The sequence below is a fragment of the Anopheles moucheti genome, chromosome 3 (assembly GCF_943734755.1).
Source record: "Anopheles moucheti chromosome 3, idAnoMoucSN_F20_07, whole genome shotgun sequence".
Classification (NCBI taxonomy): Eukaryota; Metazoa; Arthropoda; class Insecta; order Diptera; family Culicidae; genus Anopheles; species Anopheles moucheti.
Window position 1 is genome coordinate 71,230,605 of NC_069141.1, and position 21,094 is coordinate 71,251,698.

At 43.8% G+C, this 21,094-nt stretch overlaps 1 protein-coding gene across 2 annotated transcripts; it reads left to right on the forward strand.

The window, feature by feature from the left end:
- Positions 1 to 166: 166 nt before the first annotated feature.
- LOC128305373 (nucleosome-remodeling factor subunit NURF301) lies at positions 167 to 21,041 on the forward strand. Of its 2 annotated transcripts, XM_053042773.1 has the most exons (16): positions 167 to 199; positions 1,735 to 2,311; positions 2,876 to 7,354; positions 7,436 to 7,825; positions 7,895 to 8,167; positions 8,239 to 8,480; positions 8,560 to 9,910; positions 10,278 to 10,459; positions 16,670 to 17,093; positions 17,166 to 17,791; positions 18,233 to 18,636; positions 18,709 to 18,927; positions 19,024 to 19,191; positions 19,263 to 19,458; positions 19,533 to 19,617; positions 19,702 to 21,041. In XM_053042773.1, the coding sequence occupies exons 2-16, from the start codon at positions 1,984 to 1,986 to the stop codon at positions 19,989 to 19,991; spliced, it is 9,657 nt and encodes a 3,218-aa protein (XP_052898733.1). In that variant the 5' UTR covers positions 167 to 199; positions 1,735 to 1,983; the 3' UTR covers positions 19,992 to 21,041. The 2 variants fall into 2 exon arrangements, with proteins under 2 accessions (XP_052898733.1, XP_052898734.1); XM_053042774.1 differs by lacking the exons at positions 167 to 199; positions 1,735 to 2,311 and having other exon boundaries at positions 2,935 to 7,354; positions 7,898 to 8,167.
- Positions 21,042 to 21,094: the final 53 nt, after the last annotated feature.

The following is a 21,094-nucleotide window of genomic DNA, read 5'->3' on the forward strand; positions in this document are numbered from 1 at the left end:
AATTCAGAAAGTTTCGCTAACAATAAATGCTATTTCTTACGTATTTTACCAGCAGCTTATCAGTGCGTGCTTTGCGGGATAAAATTTGTAATTAATATCAATCTTGATCGAAGCCAAAATTACGCGCCTAGCAAAATGCTTTGACAATTATCTGTCAAAGCCGTACGCAACCAACACTATCATCAAAATGTACGAGCAGGTACGATAATTGCACCGAAGTTTTGTGTGTTTTCTGCTTTTTTGTGTACGGTCACGGACGTAATTTAGAATATTACAAATAAAAGCTAGTGTGTAGCGTTGTGGGATGTTAGCAAAAGTTACGATAGAGCAACCTGCAAAGCTGTAAAAGGCGAATAATTAGCGGTGGCATTGTTGTTTGGCTGTGTGGTTGTGTTTGTTAGGAAGGCAGTGAAGAAAATTTGTGGTTAGTCTTGGAAAGCTGACGATATTCAATCGTTCAACGTTGTAGCGGGACAAGCAAAACATTGTACAGTGTTTTAATAGGCAAAGAACATGGGATAGAATTGGTATATCGTCGGGAAAAGACGCATCTTTATTTTAATGACGCTAGCGGAAAAGGGGAAGATAGGCTGGGATGCAGAAATTTCGGATGCGTGGTCTGCGCGTTACCCAGAGATGGCGTTAGTGTGCAGCCGAGCAATTGAAGCTGAACTGTGATTGGGCGATGGAAAGCCGGAGTGAAAATTTGTGAAAATGTGATGTTTAGCTTAAAATTGTACGCTGAAAAAGTGGATATTGAACGTAAAATTTAAGCGTGAGGTATTTAAAACCATTTGTAGTTGGTAAAATTGCATAGGGTGCATTGGCAAGTAAAAATAAATCCATAGCATCGGCGCTTGCCGATTGTCAAAATGGCGACCGAGCGCGTTGACCAATCAGCGTCGAGCTTTGGTAGGTGATGTACATGATCGGAATTTTCAGTACAATCGAGGTCTTCGCGTCATGCTCTGCAGAAGTGCGTCTTCTGTGAGCAAAGTCGGGTCGAAAAGATAGCACAGCCAAAAAGGAAGCAACGATTCGAACCACAGTTTGGCTGGGAAAAAGGAAGAAAATTGGTACTATTTTGACATGTGTCACGAGCAACATAAAGTGCAATAAGATAGTGACAACAATTTAATGGTTTGGAAAGCGATTTTCGTGAAAACCGTCGCGCGATACATGGGGGAGGTAGGTTTTTCGCTCGCCATAGGTAATAATGCCCGTGTGGCATAAATGTGTGCTGCTGCTATGGTGAAAGAGCGATAAAGTAAAGCACTGTGCTCCGAAAATGTGTTTTGGGTCCTTGTTGGTGTAGTGCGTTCCGAACTGCATCATGCGCTATGTTGGCCAGGTGAAAATGCATCAACAAATCTGTACTGCAGAACTGAACTATACCTTCACGGCGTGTGCAGTGAAAATGATCGGGGCCCAGTTCCGTAGATATAGATTAGGAAAAAAAAGCAAACAAGACAGTTCGGTTTGGTTGCTAGTAACAAAGCATTCGGTTATTTTAATTATTGTTCGATCACAGCATGCACAATTGTACTTTGCTAAGACCTCGCGAATGGTGGTAAAGAGACTAAGCAACGACGCTCAGCATAGCCTATTATGGGAAATTATCTCTACATCTGTTTTTTTTTTACTGGAGGCCTGGTTCTAATCCGTTCCTTTCTTTCACATCTGGCATATGAAACATTAATGTTTACCTTTTTATTTATTTTGTTTTCTTTGCAGGCATACGGTTCAAGAACTGGATTACAATAATAGAACATAGCAATTGATGTGTTTTTGAGCTTATCGTGACTCCAGTTAAGGCTTGCATCCGCTATACAACGATTGCACGGGGAAGGCAAAAGCTTACTCGAAACGGATTACTGAGCAAGAGCCTGACTATGCACGATTTACCGATGCTGACAAAAGATTAATTGCAGAACATATAGTTTACCTGTAAGATTGCATCTAACATAGTGAAAAACGCGGACAATGACGGGACGGCAGTCGAATGGCCCGGGTGGTAGTGCATCCGTTGGCAAACGGAGGGGCCGTCCGCCAAAAACAGCCACATTGGAACGGGCGAAGAAGTTCCAGTATCATCTGGTGAAGAAGCCCAAATATTTGTGCAAGGATACGCAAGATGGCAGTACACCGTCGGCTTCACGCGCCTCATCTCCACATGGCAGTGAGGAGAGCCGCCCCTCCACCTCTCGGAGGACACCGGCAGCGAAAAGTACGAGAGGCAGAAAATCGACCACCCGTGGACGTCCAAGCGGCCGTGGACGTGGGGGACATAATAATTCTTCCGCCCGAAAAGGTATGTTGAAGGAAGCACCATTTAATCTACACCAAGAAACACAAAATGACACATACTCCAGTTTTGCATCAAACTCCTTCCAAAACAACAGAAGGGTGCCTTCTTTACGCGCGACACGGTTAGGCTGTGTGCGTGCGTGTGTTCATTTTCCCTCCATTTTTTCGCTCCCAGGGTTGAACCTTCTTTTTGACAGTTAGTTGTTGGGACGGACGCACAAGTGTGTGCTGCAAAGGGGCGGAAGGACGCATTTGTCTCTCGAGTGGCGGGGAAACTTTGTTTTGATGAAGTTCCCTTTTCAGTTACTTTTCTTTTTTGACGCCACTTGTCTGTATTTATGTTTTGCTGTTGTTAAAGCGAAACAGACGATGTGTAGAAAGAAACAAAAATAATGTTTTGGAGCAAATTAAATGTTTTTCATCGTTGAAAAAGCAAAGGGTCGAGAAGGACGCAATTCGATGGTAAATGTAATCGTGTCGTATATAAATAAAATGAGTTTTATGATTTTAATGATTTAAACTTTACCCAGATTGGATGAAACTTATAAAATTTGTTATATTTTAACAGCTTACTCGTACCACGATTCGGAATATCATTACGGTTCCGACTTTGGAGATGATAGCGACAAAAGCGATCTCGATGATGATTACCTGCGTTCCCCCAGTGATTCTGACGAAAGTCTCGGACATGAATCTGAAAGTGACTTCTCGATGACCAGCTCGAGCGGAGGGCCCGGTATCAACGGGGCAATTTATCTGAAGGATCCGAGTCCGGATCCCGTGTGGCTGCAAGAGCGTGAAGTGCCACCGCTTGAATTGCCGGAATCGTCGAAGGATCTGCTAGTGCCTACGGACATTGTGCTCAAGTGCACGTCCATCTATGAAATCATCCGACGGTTCCGTCACCAGGTCCGCCTGTCGCCGTTTCGCTTCGAGGATTTTTGTGCCGCCATCTGGAGCGAAGAGCAGAGCGCTCTGCTAACGGAGCTGCATATCATGCTGCTGAAGGGCATCCTGCGCGAGGAAGATTCACAGCAAACACATTTCGGGCCGCTCGATCAGAAGGACAGTGTGAACATTGCACTGTACCTGTTGGACTGTATTACCTGGCCGGAGGTGTTGAGAAGCTACATCGAAAGCGATCCCAGCTTGGATCAGAGTGTGTTAAAGATTCTGGCCACTACCGAGTATCCGTACGTTCCGGCCGACGATCGTCTGTACGTGCTGCAGTTTTTGACGGATCAATTTTTGGTAACGACCCAAGTGCGGGACGACGTGATGCAAGAAGCCATTCGGTACGATGACCACTGTCGTGTTTGCCATCGAGTGGGCGAATTGTTGTGCTGTGAAACATGTCCGGCCGTTTTCCATCTGGAATGTGTTGAACCACCGTTGATAGATGTACCGAAAGGGGACTGGCAGTGTAATTTGTGCAAATCGCACAAAGTGTCCGGCGTAATCGATTGCATCTCGACGCAGGAAAAGCAGGGTATGCTGTCGCGGCAGGAAATGCTCGGATTCGATCGCCACGGGCGAAAGTATTGGTTTGTGGTTCGTAGGATTTTCGTGGAAAATGAGGACTCATCACAGGTATGGTACTACAGTACGGTGAAGCAGTTCGAGCTGTTGCTCTCGAAATTTGATCCCGACGAGCTCGAGGCGGAACTGTACCAGGAGCTAGACCAAAAGTATCGGGATGATATCGTACGGCAGATGACGCTTACCGAAACACTAACAAATCAGCACAAGGGAGGAAAGAAATCGTACTTCGAGGTTGACAATCAGCGCGTCGAAAAACTGATGGGACCGTCCGACATGGATGAGCACGGCAAGGATAGCACTAATGCGGCCGATATGGATGGAGAAGAAGATACCAAGGAGGGAGTGACAGGAACGGCTGCAGAGAACGGTGCTGGCGGACAGGCCAAGGACAAAGAATCGTCCGATGAAACGACGATAAAGGAAGAGGATGGCGCACAACAGTTGAATGGTGGTGGGGGCAGCAAACATGTGACCCGATCGAAAACAGGATCACTAACACCGCGCACTTTTAATTTGGATGAACTGAAGAAGAAAAATCCAAAAGAAGAGCCTGCCAATGCGGCTAGCTGTTCTTCCTCTGCAAGCACCGCTACGACGGACGGCATCGATCGATTGACCCGCCAGAAAGTAACACAACTGTCGAACGGTACGCTCTACTTCAAGCTTGGCATGGAGAATGGGCACAAAAACTACGTCAACCAATATGCTGTACATCCGATTGCATTGAACAAACCGCAGCGCAACGAGGAACGCGACAAGAAGAGACACCTTTCGCACAAATTCTCACTCACGCCGGTGTCGGAGTTTAAATGGCTAGGCGGTGGATTGTATGCCACTCAGCAGCAAATCATTACAACCATTCGTCAAACGTTGCTCGCACTGGAGCAAGCGATCGTGACGGCGTTCATGCATCATAACTGGAACCGCTTGCGGAAGCTGTGGATCAATGCGATCGGTGTGTGCACCAGCCCAAATGAGTTTGCACGGGTGATGTGTATGTTCCAGACCTGTCTGCGCGGTGTGGTGTTTGCTAGCGTATGGCACGAACAGCTAGGCCACACCAAAATGTACAGGATTACACTGGCCGAGCGGGAGGAAAAGAAGAAGCTAGAAAAGCGCGAAAAACGTGAACGCGACGACGAGGAAGAACGGAACAGAACAGCGATAAATTTCGTAAAGTATTCACTCGGTCTGAAACACCAGGTCTGGAAGCAAAAGGGCGAAGAATACCGCATCCACGGACAGTGGGATTGGGTCTGGATGGGAAACGGGCGCCGAAGGAAGATGGTCCCCGGGCGAACGACAAACGAAGCGGCTCACGTGGTACTTCCGGTGATAACGCCTGAAACGCAGGAGAGAAAGGTGCAAAAGTTGGATTGGCGATCTTACGAAGCCTTCCTTAATTGCCACCCGGACACCTCCGGCACCTTGTTGTTCCGGTCGGATGAGACACCGGCTGCTGTAGATTTCTTAACCGACATAGACTCGTTGAACGAAAAGCTGCTGCAGAAGATATATCAAATCGAAACGTTCGAGGTCCCGCAACAGTTCTGCACAGAAATTGATGTTTCACGTGCTCTTTCCACACCGCAAGGGCGCATACTATATCCAAAGGTGGGTCGAAAGTGTCCACTCCTGGAAGGGTTGCTGCAGCGCCGCATCAACTTGCGCGATGCGGAAGAGCAGCGCATTAAGTTGGCCAAAGAGCGCCAGGATGAGGGTTTGGGCGAACAACCGGCTGTGGTGTCGAAGACGGACGCAGCACCCAGCAATACGACCGTCATAACGGTGCGTGTGCTTCCACCCAGTGAGTGCATCGAGAAGCAGTTGCAGCGCATCATCAACAGCCGTGGAACCGCGGGGCAAGTTAGTGCGGTTCCCATAAAACCGCACATTACCGCTTATCAGCAGCATCTCCGCAACCGGCAATATCGGGAAAAGTTACAGGCCTTGGTCAGTCAGACGCAAGTGTTGCGTGTGAAGTATCATTACGCGAATCAGATGTCAGCACATAACCGGTGCTACTCGGTTTCTTGCACCAGTACCACCAGCTCGTCATGTTACACTCCATTGTGTCGCGAGAAGGTAGCGTTAAAGGCGAAGCTATTCGCTCTGCTTAAGCAAATGCAGGTGCTGGAAATTCAGCACAACAGCACCGTACAATCTGCGGCTACGGCTGGTGGTGCGGCCGCAACCCCTTCAAAGTCCATCCTAGAGCAGAAGTTGACAGAGGCGAAAAAGGAGAGCTTTGAAAATTTGCTTACAAACTTCTCTGTGAATGTTTTCAAATTGTTGAATGATGATTTGGAGCGATCAAAACGTACGCTTGTGGATTATGACGAAGAGCTGCTGGCCAAACTAACGGTGAGCGTGTCACCAAAGCAGGAAAGTGGTGAAAATCATGAAGAAGGTGTAACGGTGAAAGAGGAACCCGATATGTCTGCTGGAGGAGCCCCCGTAATGGATTGTAGCGATGTAGTAAAGGAGGAAGTTGTATGCAGCAGCGAAGAGAACGCAATCGATAGTACTGCTGCGATGTTGGACGTAACCACGACAGCGTTAATCGAAGACGCAAAACCGATGGATGTGGAAGATGGTGCACCGTTGAACGAGAATTCTAATTCCAATTCGCTATCTTCGGATGTTTCCAACGGAGATGGAACTCGCGTTACTCGCGGCCGCGGAAGATCATCGCGGTTAGCAACTAAGCTCAACGAAGAAGCAGCTGCCGGCAATGTGGCGAAGGAACATCCCAGCCCGATTACACCTTCCAAGCCAAAGGAAGAAGAAATGCCAGAGAAAAAACTGGAATTTATGATTCCTATGCGACCGAATCGTCGTTTTGCGCTACCGTCACGCAGTGCGAAAAAAGACGAAGCGGAAATAAAGGAAGAAGCTCCGGACGGAAGTGTGCGCGTTTATTCGGTGAGCAATACGAAGGGAAAAATTTATCTCAAGAAAACGCTTCCACCGGTGGTGAAACCAAACAGCTCAGGTGCGGCCGGTGAAGGAGGAAAGCCTAAAAACGAAATCAGAATCCTGGGCAACGGTAAACCGCGCTATCCGGTGGTCAATTATTTCCGCACGAAGAAGGCAGGCGTGTCGTCCATAATGGTACTGCCGCGTGGCGAACTGTTGAAGTTAGCCAAACACGGTGGACGTTTGCAAGTGACGGGTTTTCATCATTTGGCAAAGGCAAACACGTCCGTCTGGCCTTATCCCTGCTCACGCCCACTGTTTAAAACATGCTGGCAGTATCGGAGCGTTAACCTTTCATCGCTGGCAGCAGTAGGACTTCAGTTGCGCATTCTCTGGACTTGCCTGCGATGGGATGACATGGCCATGAAGCCGGTGACGGCGGACGGTAAACAACAGGTGACGACAGAATCGGAAATCATGTCACTGGAATTACTTCGCCACCGGCACGTTGGAATGTTTAACGAGCGGTTACAGTATCTGCGCCGGAAAGTGGTCATTCCGTTGGAGCTGCCGAAAACTGTTAGAGGTAAGCGTGTGGAGCTGGTGGTTGATTTTGTATTTTGTTTTGCAAGTTTTGCATAATTAATATCGAATTGTAAATCCGCAGCAGAAGTGCAATCCATTCGTTCGGGACTGCGTAAAAGGAAACGGGCCGAATCGCCACAGCAAACAGAACCGCAAGTGTCAGAAGAATGGATCGACGAAGACAAGCTGGAACTGTGGGAGATTAAGCTGTACGGTGAAAAGCAGGAAAAGTTGGTAGCGGCCTCTGCACAACCGGTGACGCGGAACAGTACTGGCAAGTTGCCGTTGGGTAATCGTTTGAACGATTCTTCCACGACAGCTTCACCTGGTGCTGGTGGTACGATGGTCAATAAATCATCTTCCGCCGTAACCAACAAAGTATCGCGCGATGAAATCAATGAAAAGATGGAACAGCAATTACGCATACAGCGGGCAGCACATAATCAAAAGCGAGCTTTAGAATTGAAGCAAGGTACGTATGATGGTCTTAGGTGTGTTGTAAGGATCGTGTATAAGGGAACCGTTTCTCGTTTGGTTGTAGAAGGTGGTGTAACTCCAAAGGGAGCCGGTATAGTTCAACGGAAGATTTTAGTTAAAAATCCGGACGGTACGACAAAAATCATCCAGCAGAGTGTTGCGACAAACGCATCTGGTAGTCAGCAAACACCAGGAACACCTAAACCGGACGGTCCACAAAAGGTACAAATCATTCGAGGGCCAGATGGTAAAGTAAGCGTGCGTGGTTTGAACCCAGGTCAACAGCTGATTCAAACTCCGGATGGCAAACTGCACGTGCTGAGCAGTAATCCCAACTGTGAGTATTTAAATATTTTATTCCAAAGAAAAAGACAATACATTTTTTTCCTTCTTTCCTTCTGCCTGTAGCACCCAAGCAAATGATTACGAAGATTGGTCAGAAGATTGTAAAGGTTGGTCAACCGGGGACGCCCAATTCCTCAGCCGGCGCCACATCGACGGTTACAAGCGGTGATGCCGGTACACCATCCGCGCCTACCCAACACATTCTAAACAAGGGAGTGTTGATGCGCAGTGTATCATCGACACCAACGGGTGCTGCATCGCCACAGCCGGTCAAACAGGTGGTACAGCGTCAACTGTTGCAAAAGGTATGTACATGTGGTGTGGGAACGAATTTCATTTTGTGTTACACTCTCATGTTGTTTACACTCTCTTTTATCTTTAAAGGTACAAACCTCAAACGCACCGGCAACCGTGCAAAATGTGCAGCAGATCGTGTCGTCCTCCACGCCCCAAAAAATAGTGATCAACAACCAGAGCACGCTGCAAAAAGTCATCACCAGCAGTGGCCATCAACTGTTGGCCACTACGACGCCAGTGCAGAAAGTGGTGACGCAATCGAATTTGCAGCAGTTGCTGCAAGGCACACAGCATCAGGGCGGTCAGAAGGTGATCGTCGAACCGACGGCAGCAGCTGCAGCAGCTGCTGCTGCGGCAGCCGCATCGAGCACCGCTCAATCACCAATGCCCACGCAAAAAGTGTTACTGGCTACAACGCCCGGTCAACCGACGGTTACCAAACAAATATTGATACAAAACACGGCCGGTGTTGGTGGCACACCACAGCAAATCATCATCAACCACGGTGGTCAGAAAATGGTTCAGCAAATAGTTGCATCGCCCGGGCAGCAGATAATGATCGGCGGTCAACGGATTATTCTAAACAGTGGTCAGAAGCTTGTGAACAACACTCCGCTGCAGATTCAAACGCAGCCGACCGTCGTTTCGGTGGCTGGTGGTGCACAGTTGACGACGACAGGGACGATGCAACAGATTCAGAAAGTACAACAAATCATGACGGCAGCACAACCGGCTGTTGCCACCACTACCTTACAACCACAGCAGCAACAGCAGCAGCCAACTCAGCAAATACACTTTCAAATTCAGCAGTCCCCCGGTATGCAGGCCGTTGCCACATCCTCTCAGCCACAGCAACAAACCGTGGCTATCAGTCAGGTGCAAAGCTTGGCCCAACAGCTCTCTACCGGTAAATTGCAGCTGGCGAATGTCAATGGACAGCAGGTGCTGCTGCGACCGATCAGCAACAATCAGGCACAGGTTGTTGCACATATTAAGGCTCAACCGAACGGCACGTCACAAATTATTCCTGTCGCTAACTTAACCGACCCTGCCCAGGCACAGCAGCAGCAACTACAACAACAGTTGCAGCAGCAGCAGCAGCAACAACAACAACAACAACAGCAGCAACAGCAACAGCAACCACAATTGATACAGCAGCAGATTATACAACCAGCCGTTCAACAAGTAATGCAAGCAACAACAGACATGAATAGTGTTGTTTTGCAACAGCAGCAGCAACAACAACAAATTAGCAATTCCGTGGAACAATCACTGTTACAAGGGCAGCCCCCAGGAACGGTAATTAAATGTGTTACGGCACAGGTGGTTCATACTGGCCAAGGACCCAGAATCGTTTTACAAGGACTGCAGGGCAGCGATTTTACACCTCAACAAACTGCACTAGTACAACAGCAGGTCAAACAACAATTGCTAAGAGGTGAGTGTATAAACAAGGTTAATCAGAGCTTTTGCTTTTATGTGCTTTCCTCGAATTCACAAAGAACATCGATTAGAAGTTTCCCGTTGTGTTAGCGCAGACTGGCCCAAATTTGAAACAGAACATATAAACAGTGATATCAACCTCATTTTTCTGGATTTTGTCATAAATTAGCGCAATGCGTGCACTTTGTTAATGCCAAACGTTTCTTGGTTTTCTTGATTCCATTCATGGTTTTAGTCAAATTTATCTTCTCTTTTCCTGATAGTTCTTACGGCGCCATATTTTTGTATCTTCTGCTTTTCGTATTCTCTGTTTTCGCTGACATTAGTAATAATGCCTTCCATTAATGCCTTATCATTAATAGTGCAAGAATCAAACGGGCGGCAAGGTGGTATGATTGGTCCAACAAAAATCTACCTAGCCATTCAACCAGCCCAGAACGCGGTAGCGAACGCCGGTGTAGTAGCAAGCCAGCCACCACCATTGACGCCGGTGCAAATAAAGCACGAGTCGGGATCAGGAACACCGATACAGATACACCATCAAGTAAGTCGTTTTTAGGCTTCAAAGGCCCACTTCCTCCCATTTCATGCTCTCTAGCCTACCATATGAACTATTCATACTTAATATTGGGGCTGGATTTCGTAAAAGAAGTGACGATACAGTGAATTTAATCATAACCCCCACCCCATCATCACCATGTACATTCCAAGGGAATCGTGTGTTTGTTTAATAAGTACGCATAGCAAGCATTTAGGTAAGGGTTTTTGTATAAGGATATGTTTTTTTTTTGTTTCGATCTACTACGTTTTACAATCTTGACAAAAGCCACTATTTCGGTACGAATTTCCCCTGCCTGCCAACCCATATCACGATGCGCATCCGTGTTCTGACAAAATGCAAATAAGTCCAAAAGCGGCTCGGTTATTAACAATGGAGGATATATGTTTTTCCTCGCGTTTATCGTGTTCAGTGCGTTATTTTTTTTATGTTGCGCAATTTAACATTATTAACTGAGCGATTAATATTACATTCACTTGAATATGGTACGTTTTGAACTGACTATCTATATCCGTTTGCTAGGGACTAACCTTCTTGAGACATATTCAGACAGTAAACATATAAAAAGTGCACGATCCAATGGGACGAACGGTAGGGCATACCAACTGTTTTATGTTAGACTTTTAATGTTTCACCAATTGTAAATTTGACGCGACCGTTGTGCTAATGTTGCAATATAGCTATAAAAATCATTCATGTATTTTGTTTCGTTTAATTAGTATTCATTAATCAAAATGGCAAGCATGGAATGTGGCTTCTATTTCTTGACGTTACGACCTACAAGGTCGGCATGCTTGCCATGTTTGGCTTACTAGACTTATTTTACCACGTAGCCGGAAATCCTATAGGGAAATGGTCCGGATGAGACGTTGTGTAAAGTTGCAACAATGGTTAGAATTGCCCAATATTTAATCGAAAATACAGATTGTTAAGAGATTAAAATCTTCTAGATTGAAACAGTAGACTCACTTGTGCTAGACCGATTTTCCAGTTCTAAGAAGCCGTAAATAGACAAGACAAACCAGGACAAGCTATATGGACCGACTACAGGCTGTAACGCAACCAATGTTTTTTTTTTATATGAATACAACCTATTCGCTGCCTATTTATGTATGTTTGCTACCACAATGAATTTCACGTTACTTAATACTTAACATGACGATGCGTTCGCCGGTGTATGTTGTGTTATAAACATCCAACGTAACGCAACATAATTTTAGAGATATTTTATCAGAGACTGTGTATGCAAGGCATATAGTGAGGAATAAGAGTTCAATTCTGAAGAACAAATCAGCAAATCATTGTCGTGGTTTGTGTGCAGAATCGGTACGGCACCGATGATGATCTAAGCCACGCTACTCCATGCGCAGCATTGCTTTGAAGTGTGTCAACCCTGCCGTTTACACTCCAACAAAGCTGGATAAACAACATTTAGCTCTCATGGAGCCGAGCCGGACGATTAAGACATAGAAATTGGTTGGAAGAGCTGAGTATGAATGTATTATAAAAAGAACATTTATAGGCTCAGGTTCCTTCCTTTTGTCGGTTTACATTTTCCAATTTCTTTGTTGTTGTACGTAGGTTTCTATTATTAGCGATCTTTTTTTTTACTGTGCAGTTTGTTGCTCGATCGATCAGTCAAATGAAGGCACTCCACTCACAGGTAGCGGTGTTTATGTGATGCATTATTGCAACAACCAAAGCATGCTTTGTTTAAGTTTCAGTTAAATAACCAAGCACCGTTCCTTGCGAACCAACAGATCAATTCATATGATTAAGAGCTGATCATGGTAGTATTATGGCCAGTAATGTACCGCTGAACGAAAAATACACCCCTGTGTGGATTCAAATTTCCACTGGATCACTCACACTTTCCACACACCATTGATCATTTAGTATGCATGATCAACTGATCATGTGGCTGCTAAGTAGACAGAAGACATACTACCGGCATATGGTTGTATAGGGAACCAATAGTGAACAGTAAACAGAGAGATAACTAAACTCAACCAATCTGTATTGGACTAAGCAGAGATATAATTCAAACAGCTATTAACATAACATTTTATGGTCGAATTTATCAATCTTCAGTTAAGGTAAATTCCATTTTCGGGTTAAAATGCAATAAACCCTTGATAAATTTCGGACTAACATCATTCCCTTACGAGCATTGATACGTTTTGCTATAAGTTTTTTTTTTATTGTTTAGAACTAACGGAAACTTGAACTAGACTGTTTTCCCATGACTTGTTTACGTACGTGCGGGTTTTCATGCAAAAAATCACTCATAGAAAGATCGGAACTGAATGAGATTCCAATTCCAGTTTCTAATCTTAAACCACCAATAGATTTGTCAGTGTGTTGTCTTAGTTAGTTGCGTGTGCCCAGTAATTGTAATGTTTTTACGACACGGAAAAATAGTAAGAAAGCGTTCTTTATGATTCCCCTTCCGTACCTTTTATGGAAATTATGCGACTATCTTGCCTCTAGTAAAAACATTAAGCAATGTTTTTTGATGTTAAGATTTATCAGAATAAGTTTGGAGATATTTTTTCCCTCTTTTTGTGTTTTATGTACCGATTCTGTATTAATACATCTGTGTACGCTGTGGCGTGTAATTTATTTATCCATGTGTACCACTACTATCTCTCATTCTTTATTGGAATGTACTCTACATTGTGTTTTGTGGTTGCGCGCTCACAACATATTATGTGTTGAAACTTGCCCAGAAAAGAAACAACTTTTACACAATAGTCCCATCACCCATCACGAAGTTGAGGATTGTGCAGCATAATAGATTGAATAAGCATTTTGTTTTATTATAAAAGAGCGGGGTTTCTGTACGATAAGCAAAATACAACAGCCCTTAAGGCGAAACAATAGTGTACATAAATACTATTAGGATTTAAATGCGCTATTTATACTTAACAAGCATGATAACATTTCTAATACTGTATCAGAGGCGCATCTGTAATTGATCAACTTAAAAGCACTTTAAAAGAAAGTTGATAAGTTAACTTCAATACACTTCAACACACCAATACACGCTCTGGCGTGCAGTAGCGAAAGGAATCAATGGAACGGCCAGTTGACTTCAGAGCAGAAAGAGAGAGAGAGAGAGAGAGAGAGAGAGAGAGAGCAAAAGGGCAGGACAAGAGAATTTACACGACTTTTTATATGAAAAAATAGCGACTTGTTGTGTAAAACAAATAGCAACAAGACACAAACATACTATATTCCTCATGGATGTAAGAAATAGTGGTAGGAAATGATTCATGAATTGATTACAACACGGATAATGATATTAGGAGAGAATAATTATGAATTTGACAAGCGACAACGCGCTACAAAAGCAACAATGGTAATCAATAAAGAACAAAAGTAATAATAATAATAAAAAATGTATCTGAACAAAGATAAAACAGAAAACGTGAATTTTACAAAAACAATTCTATCCCCCGGTGTGTGCGTCGTGTGTGTATTGTTGATCCTATATAATCACAGGATGAAACTAATATCCGTTTCACTCTTACTGCGCTGTACGCCATTATCTATTGCTAGATTGAGTTTGTTGTGCTTCATTTAACTTGGCAGTATCGTTCGTTGATTGTTGTGTAGTTGTTTTTTTTGTTTTCTTCTTTGATACTAAATCGTTTCCACGCCGCACACCGGTCTCCGAGCCATACTATACACAGCCGTGCTGTAAACACAATCGACACCAACAAACAAAAAGGACATAAGTTAGCGAAAAATGTCTTACTAATGTATAAAACTGTACACGTATATAATTACCTACCAATTACAAGCGGAATGGGCGCGCGAAAGTGAAGAAAGGAAGCCACATGCTGCGACATAATGCGGGAATGCAATTTCTTCTTTATCCTTGTCTTTGTCTAAGATTACGGACTTGTTTTATTCGTATATATGTATAAATATATATAGGACGGCGGGATGCTGTCGTGTGTGCGTGTGACGGATGAATTACGCAAGGCATTGAGCGAGATAAATCCCAGTACTTAAGTCGTTACGGTAACAGCTCTTACACCACCCCACACAGGAATCGATTATTCGAAACTAATAAACCATCAGGAAAATAGGGCAACAACAGATAAAGAAAAGCACAGCACAAAAATGTTGGCGGGCAGGGTTTTGTCTCAGATCTCTTCTGGCACACCGTTCCTGATTGTTTCATCTTCCTCAAACTTGTACTGTATGGCTTTGTCTTTAAGTATATCGTTAAAGTTTACTGGCACGAATTATGCAGCTAAAGTTGTTGTTTTGTTTTGTTTTGTTTTGGATTAACGAAGTAATAAGAACAACATCAAACTAAACTAAGAGGCCATACACTTATCACAGTTGCAAACTAACTACAACCACATTTTCCCAGTTTATTTTTCCAGTGTTTGTTGATTTTGTGAACCATGGTGTTTTTTTTTTATTTTATACTACAATATGTTGATGTTGTTGTTTGAAACAGCTTTTATAATAACGCTTTTGTTTCCTTTCTTTTTGTATATGCTGATGCGTACAGACTTTTTTTTGTTATAATTTTATCTTTGTTTTGTTTTTTATTTATCTTGGTTTAATTTTCAAAATATGGTTGTTGTTACCGTTTTTTTTGTTTTACTTCAACTTCACTCATAAGAGCAAAATTTGTCATATTTTTTTTCTATATTTTGTATTATTTTTGTGTTCTTTTACATTTTTATTTAATTGAAACATTTTTTTGAAAACAACAAGAGTTTCATTTCGTTTATAACCTCTCTTTTATCCACATATATCTTTCCTATCTCTCCATCCCGTTTTGTGTGCGTGTCCGTGTGCTCGCTTTTTTGATCGCAAATGAGAATCAGTTCACAAAAAAAGCCGGCAAAATGAATACCAGAAAGCGAATTTTGATATGATCCGAGGAAGAACCTGCATTCCATCGATCTCCGACCACTGATCATCAGTTTGTTTTGTTATGAAGAGAGGGATTAAAGGTTTTTTTGTGTGTCTGGATTACGAACTATACTGAAGGAACAGAGAATTCATCATTGAGACAAAGGACTGGAAACAGGACAGTATGGAGCAATGCAAAAATTAACATTCTATCGTCGTAGACAAAGTACCAAAACACTTAGCAGCATTTTGATGTTAGGGAAGGTTAGAATAGTAAAGGAGAATAACTGGAGAAGTGTGTCAGATCCTGAATATCGTCTTCCTATTGCACATATTTTGAGTATTTTCATTCTTTTCCTGAAAAATATAATTTTTCTTCTTAACTGTTTTTGTTTGATACACTTTCTCATACATACGTTACAAGCAAACACTGACTCTAGTTCTGTTAACTTTTATGTTTCGTTTCGTTTCTATCTGTAAACAACAATGGTTTAACTTGGATGGATATTAAAGCGAATCTCAACGGAAAGCAAATGGAAGAACAATAATTATGCTCATAGTGTAGATAGACGTTATTGAGAGGGTTTTGAAGTAAATGAAACTAAATTGAACAGAGCAATTGAGGGCGTGTAGCAGAGCAAGGGATGTACATATTGTAAGGACCAGACCTAGCAAGGACGTAACTAATTCCAATTGGCAAAGCTTGTGGCTACCTTTCCGTAATTTGTTGTACACGTATCAATTTCCGCACTTTGTCCTTTGTTTGGATGAATATCTTCACACTCTCCTACAATTACGATAACTCAGCATTTGAGCATGATGAAATAAGCCGTGGAAGAAGAAGTATAACGAATGGGCAGGATGTGTGTGTGTTGGCTGACGGAGAAACACCGTGTTTTTCCGTGGTTGGCAGCATCATCTTTGCTTTGTTTTTTGTTTGTCATAGTATACTTACCCCCAGTATAAGTAATGGTCGGAGATCGGTGGGCTTTATGTGCAATTGAAAGAAAGTTCTTCCTCGCTCTGTCGATGTCGCTGCAATCGGAAATGGAAATCCATCCAGGATTTTCATCGGTCTGTCGAAACAACCGATGGTGGTTCGTTTTGCCCGTTCAGAACTGGTTTGTACATGTTGCGATGAAACGAGCGAAAACGAAACGGATTCAACTGTAGTCGAACTTGCAGAATGTTTTACTAATATTGTCCATTCCGTGTGTGTGTCGTTGATTCACTTTGCTTCGACACCCGTGGTCGTACAATTGTGTTTGTTTTGTTTTTTTTTTCTTTTTCGTTCGTTTTCGTCAATCAAAACAGGAAAACACCACGGAGACGGTTGCCGTAATGGCTGCAACAGAGGACACTACGGGCAATAATACTACGATACCTGCTGTTCCGATCATTGCCGGAACTAACACCAATAGTTCGGTCGTCGATGACGGGAAACCTCGCATCCTTTCGAACATCATCATCAACGGTGCCAATAACAATGCGACCGGAATAAACCCCCTGGTCAAGAAGGAGCTGATCCAGAAAGTGAGCAACAATCTGAACAAACAGCAGCAGCAGCAGCAGCAGAAAATACAGCAACAGAACGTACAGATAGCAGAGGCTGAGTCGTCCGATGATACGGCCGCGCGGCTCTTGAAGGATGTGGCAAACGATGGAAAGGAGCTGGAAGGAGACGAAGGCAACGAAGGGAAGAATTCGTTCGTCGTGACACCGGATTACATTCAGCAGTGTAAGTAATTGCTATATTCTAAGATATGCCAATGTTTCAACCAACCGTTTTTCTGCGCGTTGCGTTTTGCAGTGATAAACAATGCCCGCAAGCAAGGAAATACTCCAGAAATAGAGGAAAAGCTACTGAACTTACAGCGCTACCACGAAAAGAACGCTAAACCTGAAGATCGTCCCGATCGTACAATTGCACTGCAGCACAACTACAGCAACATGACCGGGAACCGTAGCGAGTCGCACAGTAACACCAGCCGTACGCGCAAGCGTACGAATCCACGTGTCGATGATGATGACGATGAATGGCAGATGGACACACCGAAGCGCTCGCGTCCAACAAAAACCACCTCGGCCGCCGGTGGAAGCGGTGGCAACATATCGTTCAGTCCGGGATCAAGCAGCCGGGAGCGTAAACTTTCCAACAATGAAAATCATGGCAGTTCGCCGAGCAAAAGACGCACAGCGGCGACAACGAACCGTCAGACGCACGAATCACCAACCGCCGCAACGACGGTTCTGTCGTCTGCGGATGTAAAACCCGATTCAGCTTTGTCGACTGGGCGGAACAGGAATGCGGACAAGCGGAAACAAAACACGGTGACCGGTGATGGTTCTTCGGGTGGCAATGTGGCCATTAGTTCCCTGGGCACTGCTCATTCGCCGCAGCAACAAAGCCCACAGCAGAGGCAGTATAAATTGCAGGTATGTTATCGTTTACCGTTTCAAACCGTGTGATGATGCAATTCATTATCGCTCCTGCACCAAATGGAAGGAATGTTTGCATCGAAAACAGTTTCCTAGAAGCTATTTCCCTCTCCCGCCAGATTCCGATATCCTGTATTGATTCACCATTTTTAGCTTTAATTTGACGAGCTTTCTTCTTGCCGCTTTATTCGGGGTTTCCCTATCTATAATGTTACAGGAAAAGTTTCGTTACCCACTATTATAATTTGTTTCTTTCTCCAATTAGATTGCGATCGTTTTTCCACTGTTTTTATTTTCTTATATTATTATTATATGTGTTTTATTATTATTACTAATTTGCTTCCGTTTGTGCAAGTCCCAGCCATAGTACACACAACAACAGCAAAAAAACCGAAAATAAAATCCTTATTTCTGTGTGTGATTGTTCTTTTGCGCTAGGCACAATTGAATCGTCACAAGGAACAGTTAAAGAAAGACATTCTCAAGAAACGATCTCATCTCGAAAAGGAATTGCAGGTACAGATACAAAAGGAACTCTCCGTCGAGCTGCAGTCGGCTTCTGGCACCACAAATGTCCGGGCGGCATCAGCGGCAGGTGGAGGAGTGGTGTTGGCAGCGGAAGCTGGTACGACCGCATCTCTCCAACAGGCGCAGCAGCAGCAGCAGCAGCAACAACAACGGAACAGTTCGCTACAATCATCACCAACATTCGAGTCGATCGTGTCCAATGCGGACGATCATGGGGAAAATGAACAGCTGGTGCCGCCCGGTCGTGGTAGCTCGAAGCAAGCGACGGATAAGAGTTCCTCAACATCAACCACAGCCACCACAAGCCGTAGAAGGTTGGTTTCATCTCGCGATCGGTGAATTGATGTGTACGTTATTGATTGTACGATTATCCTTTTTAAATGTAGAACGGTCGCTGGAGCAAATGCGGCAAAAGAGCAGCAATCCAACACACCAGCCCCTGGCAATAGCAAACGGGGTCAAAAACATGCCACACCAGCAGGTGCAAAATCTGGAAACACCCGATCGGCGGGAGGCCGTGGTTCGGGTCAAGCGAAAAGAAATGCGAAAAAGAATAATAAAGCTCAAACACATTGCATCTGTCAGACGCCGTATGATGATTCAAAGTAAGTTACTGCATTTCGTACCGGAAATCGGAATCCGTGAAGCTAACACTCAAGTCACGTTACTGATTCTCGACTTCTTTTCCGGGTCTCTTGCAGGTTCTATGTCGGTTGCGATCTGTGTAATAATTGGTTCCATGGGGATTGTGTCGGTATCAGCGAGGAAGAGTCGAAGCGAATCACAGAATATATCTGCAGTGAATGTAAGCACGCTAGGGACACCCAGGAGCTGTACTGTCTCTGCCGACAGCCATATGACGAATCTCAGTAAGTAAAGCCCGTAACGCGGTGTAACGTGTTGGATCGTTCTTAACGTGTTCTTCGTGTTGGATATTTAGGTTTTACATTTGCTGTGATAAGTGCCAGGATTGGTTCCACGGACGCTGCGTTGGAATACTGCAGTGCGAGGCAAACAACATCGATGAGTACAGTTGTCCAAACTGTCAGATGAACAATGCAATTAATTTTGCCAACATGAAGACGCTAAGCATGAGGGAGTTTGAGAATCTGAAGAAACTGATCAAACAAATTCAGGTAAAAGCAGTTTCTAGTGTTGCGTTTTGGTTCACACATTTTAAAATATCCTTGTTTTATCTATTTTTATTCAGCAACATAAAAGCGCTTGGCCATTTATGGAGCCGGTCGATCCGAACGAGGCACCGGATTATTATCGTGTGATAAAAGAACCAATGGGTAAGTATTGTTCACATGCATCCTTGTGTATATGGTGGTTTATCCTGATCCCTTCATCTCATACTTGATCTTTTCGCATTACAGATCTGCAAAAGATTGAAACAAAGATCGACAACAAAATCTATCAAACACTGTCCGAGTTCATCGGCGACATGACGAAGATATTCGACAACTGTCGGTACTACAACCCGAAGGAGTCGCCATTTTTCCGCTGTGCCGAAAGTCTCGAATCATTCTTCGTGCAAAAGATCAAATACTTCCGCGAGCATCTCATCGATCGTAACGATGAGTTAGTGGGTGCCGGCGGTGCACTCCCTCCAGCTGCTGCTGCTGCTGCAGCACCGGGAACGTCTGCTGTGACCGCAACAGCGTAGTCTCGTCCCTCCATTCTGTACAACTATCTACAGAATGGTTAGCTGTTGCCGTGCAGACCGGGGTGCGATAGTGTATAGGTTTAAACATAATTTAAACCCATTTTAAATTATTTCTCCCGGGGTATTAGACAACGTTACAACCTGTTCTATGTAACCTGATCCTGGACAAAAGAATGGATGAGTCATATTAATATTATCCAACGTAGAATACATTTAATTTAACCAAACCCCACGAGATTTTAAAACAACGATATCAGTCTGTTAATAAGCAAAACTGGGTTCAGATGTGTGGGGAAGAGGGCATGGGCCGGTTCCCAAAAATAGACTCGTCGGGGTGTAAAAGGCATGAGGTTTAAATTTTCTGAGTGGACAGAGCCGCCCCTAACGACACGAACATTTCACTTTTGTCCAGTATACATACACGTGTATAGTTTTTCCACCGATTTCTTTGAGATGCATATTTTAATGTAAATATGTCGAATTAAGTCCACGATGGCAAGGGATTACGCATGATAACTAAAAAGATTATAAGAAAGTTCAATGCATGCGTGTGTATAGGTGATAAAATTTAAGCGCACAATTTATGGTTCCATTCGATAATGATTAAATACCGCCAGCTGCTATAGAAGGTAGATGTTTACCTATATTTACTTTAGATTTATTCCTTTCTCATTTATTTTTAACCAGTTGTAGCAGTAGAGGAAAATAGCCGAAAGAACGAATATCCATTAAAAAGTAACATTTTTACTGTGGATGTATCAAAACACAAATCACAAACACACACACTTGTTTATGGCCTGCGGATTGCGTGGAAAAAAAAACACGTGCATACTTTGAACTTGTAAAAAAGGTATAGTTGCATAGTATTATTCTTCTTACACAACCTGTATCATTTATTGGAGAAATCGTGAATTTTTGTTACTTTAGGAATGGCAAATGTAGAACCTAGATTAAAATAAGCTGTACACGCGCGCAACGGCGCCGGCGAAAGAGGCCCCTATGATATATTGAACTTGCAAATAAATGTAAGAATCTGGACAGGATTTTTAAAACAATACGAATCATGTTCTCATTTGGTATAGTAGTTGCGGAAAGAAATAATT

Excerpts from the sequence above, each read along its gene's own strand:
- LOC128305373 (XM_053042773.1), top strand. The coding sequence starts at position 1,984 with ATGACGGGACGGCAGTCGAATGGCCCGGGTGGTAGTGCATCCGTTGGC. Across the intron at positions 7,826-7,894 it reads AGCTTTAGAATTGAAGCAAG|AAGGTGGTGTAACTCCAAAG; the intron begins GTACGTATGATG and ends GTTTGGTTGTAG. Across the intron at positions 8,481-8,559 it reads AGCGTCAACTGTTGCAAAAG|GTACAAACCTCAAACGCACC; the intron begins GTATGTACATGT and ends TTATCTTTAAAG.